We start from the raw sequence: 8,065 nt of genomic DNA, 5'->3' as shown, positions 1-8,065 counted from the left end.
TGACGTCGACGACGGTATACATATGCGTGCGTGTGTGTGTATGTGTGTGTGTGTATGCGTGTGTGTGCGTGCGCACATGTCTGGGTATGTGTGATATATATGTGTGCAATTTACATATATATATATATATATATAATATATATATATATATATATATATATACATAGGGATGTATGTATGCAATATATACACATACATACACACACTCTCCTTCTGTCTGTCTGTCTGTCTCTCTCTCTCTCTCTCTCTCACACACACACACACACACACACACACACATACACACACACACACACACACATATATATATAAAAAGATAGATTAAATATTGAGATATTCTATTGACATTCAATAATTTATTTCTATTATAATATTACATTAAATACTATATAAATAATTATAAAAACTGTAAAAGGCCAACAAATTCTTTCGATTTATACATATTTCTATTTTTTATGATATACATAATCACAGTTCAATTATATATGAGTCACTTATATATAATTGAACTGTGATTATATATATCAGGAAAAAGAAATATATATAAGTCGAAAGAATTTGTTGACCTTTTACGGTTTTTATAATTATTTATATAATATGTTTTGTTTTATGTTATATAATGTAATATTGTAATATATATAAATTCTTGAGTGTCAAGAGAATATCTCAATATTTAATCTATCTTTATTATTGAATTATATCAATACTTATATGGTATCCAACTGAAGTGCCAGTGAACTGGATGTTTAACACACCCCTTTGAAGGATTTCTTTTCCTCAGTTTGTTACTTCATATATGTGTGTGTGTGTGTGCGTGTGTTAAATAAAATAAGATAATAAGGCCAAGACAATTTGATATTCTTAGGACATTTATAAATGGAAACGTAGTCTTATAGCTGTTTCAGGGAAATAAATGATATCCCATCATCAGAGACAAGTTAAAAGAGCTTCACCAGAAGGAATTAGTACAGTTCATTGTTTTTAGAAGTTATTCTGGAGAGGGAGAGATAAACAAGAAATTAGATATAATGTAGAAAGTATAAAAGGAAAATAGAAAAATAAAAATACATGTTGGATGTTAAAGTTGCAGTTCTGTTATTCAAGAAATGTGTTGTGTAGAATGGGTAAGGCGGATTCTTGTCTATCATGTGTAAAGTTCGATAAGAATTCTTATTGGACTTTACACGTCATGGACAAGAAGCCTCTTGTGGCAAAATTTAAGACCCTTATTATTATTATTATTATTGTAATTATTTCCAGGATTCCTTAGGGGACACTGCTTTACATGATGCAATCCGCAAAGAGAACGAAGAAATCATTGATATGTTAATCAGTGACTCCAGGATTGATTTCAAGATACGTAACAAGCGTGGTTTCAATACGTTACACTATGCAGCAATCAGGGGAAATAATTTGTAAGTAACTTTTTCATTTATTTTTCCTCTTGGCATTGAACAAATTTTATCATCAAGGATCTTCCAATAGTTTTTCTCAACGTTTTTTGTTCAGGTATACTGCATTTGGGGTACAATATCCAACGTCGTTCCTCCCTTTTTGCCCTCATCAATTAGACATATAATCGAATGTAGTCTGGCCATCGCAAACCATCAACCCATGTGCTTTCAGATTGCTGTATCTAAGAAAATATTCTCTAATACTATTCAAGCATATTATTATATTTAGGCAAGGCAGTATGGTGCGATTTAAAGGACATTTAGCAGCTAATTCATAAAGACTGATGAAGGAAGTAGAGGAATATTAGGTGCCCACATGGCATTCTTGAATCAGTAGGGTTATTCAGTAGGGTAACACGGTCACGGCATTTTTTGGAGCTAGGATATCTCTCACACAAATCAAATCTGTATTGTTGTAATTATGAAGAAGATGACGAAAGATTTCAGCCACCAAATCATCGACAGGATCAGCTGAATTACATATTAGATTGAGTGTAAGAAACTGTTCTTCATCAGTTACAACTCACCCTTCACCGAGTTTCAAAAGCTACTCTGCAAATAGTCCAGCTGATTGGTCTCTTGAAAACCTCGATCTTATACTTGTCCAAAGTTGAAGTGTTTCACATGGTGCTATAATACAGAAGACATTATTGAAACATTGATGTCATCCACTTTTGTTCCTCTTGGAATAACTGGTAGTGTTTGTGGGAGGTCTCCTGACAATAATACTGTGACATTTCCCATCATGGAATTACAATTTCTAATGTCTCATAATGTTCTGACCACAGCTTCAAAAACTTTTCCGTGAGCCATAGTACATGGCGCACATGCTGCTTGAAATCTTCAGCAAGATCATTTCTAAACTTATTCCACAGTTCAACAGGATCACTTACTTCATAATCTTTGAGAATAATTGCAAAACGACCTCTTAAACACTTTCGTGTTTTTGATGTTGAAGTTTTTTCCAAGCAAACATAACTTCAACCACGCTTCTCCATAAAATTGATGTTCGGTTTCAGATGCACGTCGAGCTTTCTTTCTTTGTCAGTCATCTGCAAGCTGTGCGTGTCTCTCACCTTCGATTTCTGCTGCACGTCATGTTGATATTTTCTGTTTCCCTGTCAAGTTCTGTCTGTGTGTGTCGTACGTCTCGCTTTACCGTCGGACTCTCTCTGCATATCTGAAAGAATTTTGTATATTTATATCTGAACCGACAAGCTAGAAATATAGCTATATCATATAGAACAATAGCTCTACCGAATCTAGGTGACTGTGTGATGAGACTGAAAAGGCTACGTGTCAAGTGGAACACGCATTTGTCACGGTTCTTTTTGAGGTTTGAATTGGCCCTACGCCCAAGGAGAATTGAAAGATTCAGTTTCGAATCTGAAACAGGGTCAGAAAATTCCTACAATTTTTGCTGCCTTTACTTTCATTGTTACTGATAAAAAAAAAACAATCCAGGTCACTCATCATGTGAGTGAAGTTGCGATGGCGCTGAAAAGGCCACAGGTCAGATGAGACATCCATTTCTCACGGTTCCTTTTGACGTTTGAATAAATCGTGTGCCCAAAAAGAATTGAAAGATTCAGTTTCAAATCTGAACCAGGGTGAAACTACTAGAGATTTGCTGTCTTTACTTGAATTTTGACGGACAAACAAACAGATAGAAATTCAATTTTATATATATAGATATATGTAAATATACACACGCTTACACATACACACACGCACGCACACATACACACACATATAATACATATACCGAGAAAATGTGAGAAGTATGTCGATAAATTTAGAATAAAAGCAGGAAAGTATAGATTTCACATAGAATTCATAATTATGTGTAGTTACATATAAAATCTATGCCTTTTCTACTTTTTATTGCAGATATGTTTCGCTCAGCACACTTTTCAGCCAGCCGATATCTGTAAATACATGCAAGTTAATTTCATTAGAATTTACTGCATTGTAATAACGTATTAGAATTTAACGATGTTATCAATTGAAGTTTTAAATTCTATAGCTATAACTTATGACCTCTATATATCAATTGGCTATTTATACAAGGAGTTACTGAAAGGGGAACGCTAAAGGGGAACGCTATTTATACAAGGGGTTAGCTTAAAGGGGAACGCTAAAGGCCTGGTCGGAGGCCCAACCAAGTTCTTTTACGAGACTTAGAAAAGCTGAAGGACCGCTGCAATACGTGTGTGAATCTGAGAGGGAAATATATTGGATAAAATCATAATCAACTGATCCTCCTGCATTTTCTTTTACCAAAAGCCAGAAACCTTTCAGCACCCCCATATGTGTATGTGTGTGTGTGTGTGTGTGTGTGTGTGTGTGTGTGTGTGTGTGTGTGTGTGTGTGTGTGTGCTTGTTGCTCATCATCTAACTCACTTATACTTCTTATATTAAAACCGATAGTGGAGGCGCAATGGCCCAGTGGTTAGGGCAGCGGACTCGCGGTCATAGGATCGCGGTTTCGATTCCCAGAACGGGCGTTGTGAGTGTTTATTGAGCGAAAACACCTAAAGTGCCACGAGGCTCCGGCAGGGGATGGTGGTGAACCCTGCTGTACTCTTCCACCACAAATTTCTCTCACTCTTACTTCCTGTTTCTGTTGTGCCTGTAATTCAAAGGGTCAGCCTTGTCACACTCTGTCACGCTGAATATCCCCGAGGACTATTTTAAGGGTACACGTGTCTGTGGAGTGCTCAGCCACTTGCACGTTAATTTCACGAGCAGGCTGTTCTGTTGATCGGACCAATTGGAACCCTCAACATCGTAAGCGACGGAGTGCCAACAACAATAAAATCGATAACACAAAGTTACCTTTTTTTCACCATATCTATTTCTTGTACACTCGTTATAACTCTATACGTTAAATACTTCAAATCTAAATTATTCTTCTAATGATACTTTTATCTCGATTATTTTCACCATTCTTCAGTGCAACTGTAAGTATTCTGCAAAAATGCCAAGACATTGTCAATGTTAAGAAAGATGATGGATTTACTGCATTACACCTTGCTGCTTTGAATGGACACCGAGAAGTTGCTAATACACTCCTCTCAGTGGTAAGTGATAGTTTTAGAATCTTTCTGTTAAACTTTATTTTATTTAAGTATAAATCAAACATTGACGTTAATTTATGAGCCTAATAACCATGCAGTCGCGTAAGTTGAGTTCTTAGTGGAACCTGGACAAGTAAATTACAAAGAGACAGCGCTAAGCAGTGGTAAATAAAATTGTAATGTTACTATCAGTCCAAATATGCTTGATGCACGTTCGAACTGGGAAAAGCTACTCACTGCATTTTGTCACGGATATATATATATATATATATATATATATATATATACATTCCGTGCCAAAACGCAATGAGTAGCTGGCTCCCCAGTTTCAAAGTGTCTCAATTATATTTGGACTGATAATAATCTGGATAAGTAATCAACACACATTATCGTTGACTTCACGAAGCACATTTCTAAAGGTTCTCCAATCCTTAGCATCAGTTACATAGCTATTGCTAAGAGAGAACTTACTGCAACATGGGATCCGAACTATAAAGCTATATAACTAAATGAAGGGCAGCAATATCCTTAGTTTTGTTTTATTAAGATCATTATTTTTCAAACTATTAATTTCATCTTTACAATGTATATTCACAGAATATTTACACTGAATTTCGATTTCTGGACGTGATCAGATTTGTTAACTATGGATGCATACTTAATTCCAGATTCGACTGAAGAACAAATTGTGGAATTGTTACTTTAAGACATTCCTAAGTAAGATTCTGAATTCAGGTATCAATTTGATAGCTTGCTCTGACAAGAAACCTTGATATCTATAGATTGACAGGTATTTAAGAAGTTCGATCAGGCATATACTGATTCAGGAGATGTATTAAATTTAACAGCCAGAAACAGATACACTGACGGGCTTCCACACAGTTTCCGTCTACCAAATATCCGTCTGTCCTTTCAAGTGTTTTCTGCTATAATTTTAGCTCGAAGTTATAGCAGGAGATACTTGTTCAGGCTACAATGCTGCCAGACAGAAACTAAAAAAGGGGAGATAAGTTACGTCTGTAGAAAATTTACTGAAATTTAGTTACGTTCAATAAATATATTCCTTAAATAATCTAAATTGCACACAGTTTATCAGTATTATTAATTTAATGAATAAAGTAGGGAACTGGTCAGATCGTTAAATCGTGGATAAAATGTCCAATGCTAATTTTTCTGCTTCTTTACATTTTTAAGTTGCTATCCTGCTGAGGTCAAGTTTGCCTATCATTCCGTCGTGATCGACTAAAATAAAATACCTGTCAAGTGCTTCAGTTGATGATACCAATAGTTACAGGCCTTGTACCCAAATCATAAACAGTAATTAATTTGATCAACAAGAAAAGGTGGCAAGCTAGTGGAATTATTAGAATGGCGGAAAAATACCTTGTAGTATTTCTTCCGGATAATAACACTTCAAATCCTACCAAAGATAAATTGACCCTTATCCCTCCAGTCTGTATGATATATAAGCATAAATGAAGAACTAGCGTCGATGTAGCGACTAATCCCTCCCCTCCAAACGACTAATCCTTGCGGACCGAATTTGCTTATTCTCTTAAACTCAGATAATCGTTTCTTCGAATGATCGTCTTTCTTCTTAGGAAAGATCATACTTTGATTTTTACCAAACAAATGAATGAGCGAACTACAAGTTCAGTCTTACCCTTGATGTTTGAAACCAAATTATGTCTGTAGTATAGGCACATGTGTACACACACAGACACACAAGCACACAAAACACACAGACACACACAAACAAACACATACACACACAGAAGCACGTAGACACAAATATACGCCACCTCATCGCTCAATAACCTATTAAGCATTTCCATCACTAGCAAATATATACGATTACAATACATTTCCACACAAGTGATTCATAACATGAAACAAAATCTCTCCCCATTTGTTCAGGCTTCTGCTGAAGTGCACCAATCAGCTTCATTGAAAAGAGACCCTTACCCTCATAGTCATTTACTCGATAAGAATGAATAGATATAGTCTAATTCAACCAAGCACATTGGAATCAAGGACTTAATTTCATGTAGTTATCTTCCCCCTTTTCTTTTCAGCGTTGCTAACAATTACAGCTATTTGCTTTTAATCGTTGTTTTCTTTCTGCAACTGAAGGGATATTCAATTAAGCCATTTGCGTTATTTCCCTTGGTTCGTTTTATATTTTATTCTATATTTTCCTCAGGATACTTTTAAAGAGAAATTTGGCTGCTATTTCTAGTAGATCGTACATATTCTCTGATTGTTTTTTTCCCCCCAGTAACTGATTTGTTGCTCGGTTTCTCATGTTTGATTGGTTCATCTGTAAAGAAGAGAAAATCTATTTCGTGCTTAATTTACTCATAGAAATAATAATTACAGTTCAACTATATAATTATTAAAATATGATTCATATTTAATTTCTTATTTCGTACTTAATAACAAAAAAGTGAAAGAGTTAAACGAAGGTGAAAATTTCGTAAACATGCTCCCCCCACCAATTTCTTCCTTCACTTCCCTAAACTTCCTTACTCCAACACTAACTCTATCACCACTATCGCCACCCCCACGAGCACCACCATCGTCACCACTACCACAATTACTACGAACGCCATTAATACCTCCAACATCACCATCACCACCACCACCACCATCATCGTCATCATCACCATCAGTACATTCACAACATCATTATCACCAATACTTTTACTATCACTCACACCATCATCATGGCCACCACAATCAAAACCACCTCCTTCACAAACACCACCATCACGATTACTACTACTACTACAACGACTACATTCACAGTCCTCTTCACCGCTATCTCTATTCTCCACCACCCACCAGCACCATCATCACCGTCACCATCGTCAACACCACCACCTCCATCGTCAGCCTCATCAGTACCACCATCACCACCATTTCCTTCACCGTCACTATCATCAAATTATTATCATCATTCCAAAAAACCCTTTATACCCCACATCCTCATCATCACCACCACCGTCACTCTCTACGCTACCACTATCAGCAACACTATCCTTGCCATAATTATCCCTGTCACTATCCTCATCACCATACTCCACCACTACTAACAAAAACACCACCATCATTATCATCACCAATGCCACTTATTGCCAATAATATGCCTGTCTTTGTTTTTTAGGGGCGTGCAGAGATAAACATTAAAAACAGTAGTGGACAGACGCCGTTGTTTCTGGCTGCGACGCAGGGCCATATCGGTCTAATTGAATTATTGATATTAAAAGGGGCTGAAGTCAATGTCGAAGATGAAGATGGAAATATCTGCTTACATTTGGCGGTCTCAAGGCAAAATGTCAGCATTAGTAAAGATGATTTAAAGATAATAGAAAACGTAAGTGACATTTAAATTTTATTCATGCATGTCGGTATGTGTCTGAAAACATTTTATTCATGCATGTCGGTATGTGTCTGAAAACATTTTATTCATGCATGTCGGTATGTGTCTGAAAACATTTTATTCATGCATGTCGGTATGTGTCTGAAAAC

At 36.1% G+C, this 8,065-nt stretch overlaps 2 protein-coding genes across 2 annotated transcripts in view; one reads left to right on the top strand and one right to left on the bottom strand.

Moving 5' to 3' along the window:
- Positions 1 to 8,065, bottom strand: part of LOC106868831 (cytochrome P450 3A7) — a 388,137-nt gene that overhangs the window by 293,829 nt on the left and 86,243 nt on the right. The gene's annotated exons all lie outside the window — the stretch shown is intronic.
- LOC106880590 (E3 ubiquitin-protein ligase MIB2) overlaps positions 1 to 8,065 on the top strand; it is a 52,755-nt gene that overhangs the window by 40,553 nt on the left and 4,137 nt on the right. Inside the window, exons 12-14 of the mRNA XM_014930594.2 lie at positions 1,261 to 1,415; positions 4,411 to 4,537; positions 7,701 to 7,910. Of these exons, the coding sequence (XP_014786080.1) occupies positions 1,261 to 1,415; positions 4,411 to 4,537; positions 7,701 to 7,910 (492 nt within the window). The remainder of the gene's footprint in view (positions 1 to 1,260; positions 1,416 to 4,410; positions 4,538 to 7,700; positions 7,911 to 8,065) is intronic.

This window comes from Octopus bimaculoides, chromosome 26 (genome assembly GCF_001194135.2).
Source record: "Octopus bimaculoides isolate UCB-OBI-ISO-001 chromosome 26, ASM119413v2, whole genome shotgun sequence".
In the NCBI taxonomy this organism is placed as follows: Eukaryota; Metazoa; Mollusca; class Cephalopoda; order Octopoda; family Octopodidae; genus Octopus; species Octopus bimaculoides.
Note: the sequence above shows the minus strand (reverse complement) of the source record. Positions and strands in the feature narration are given on the sequence as shown.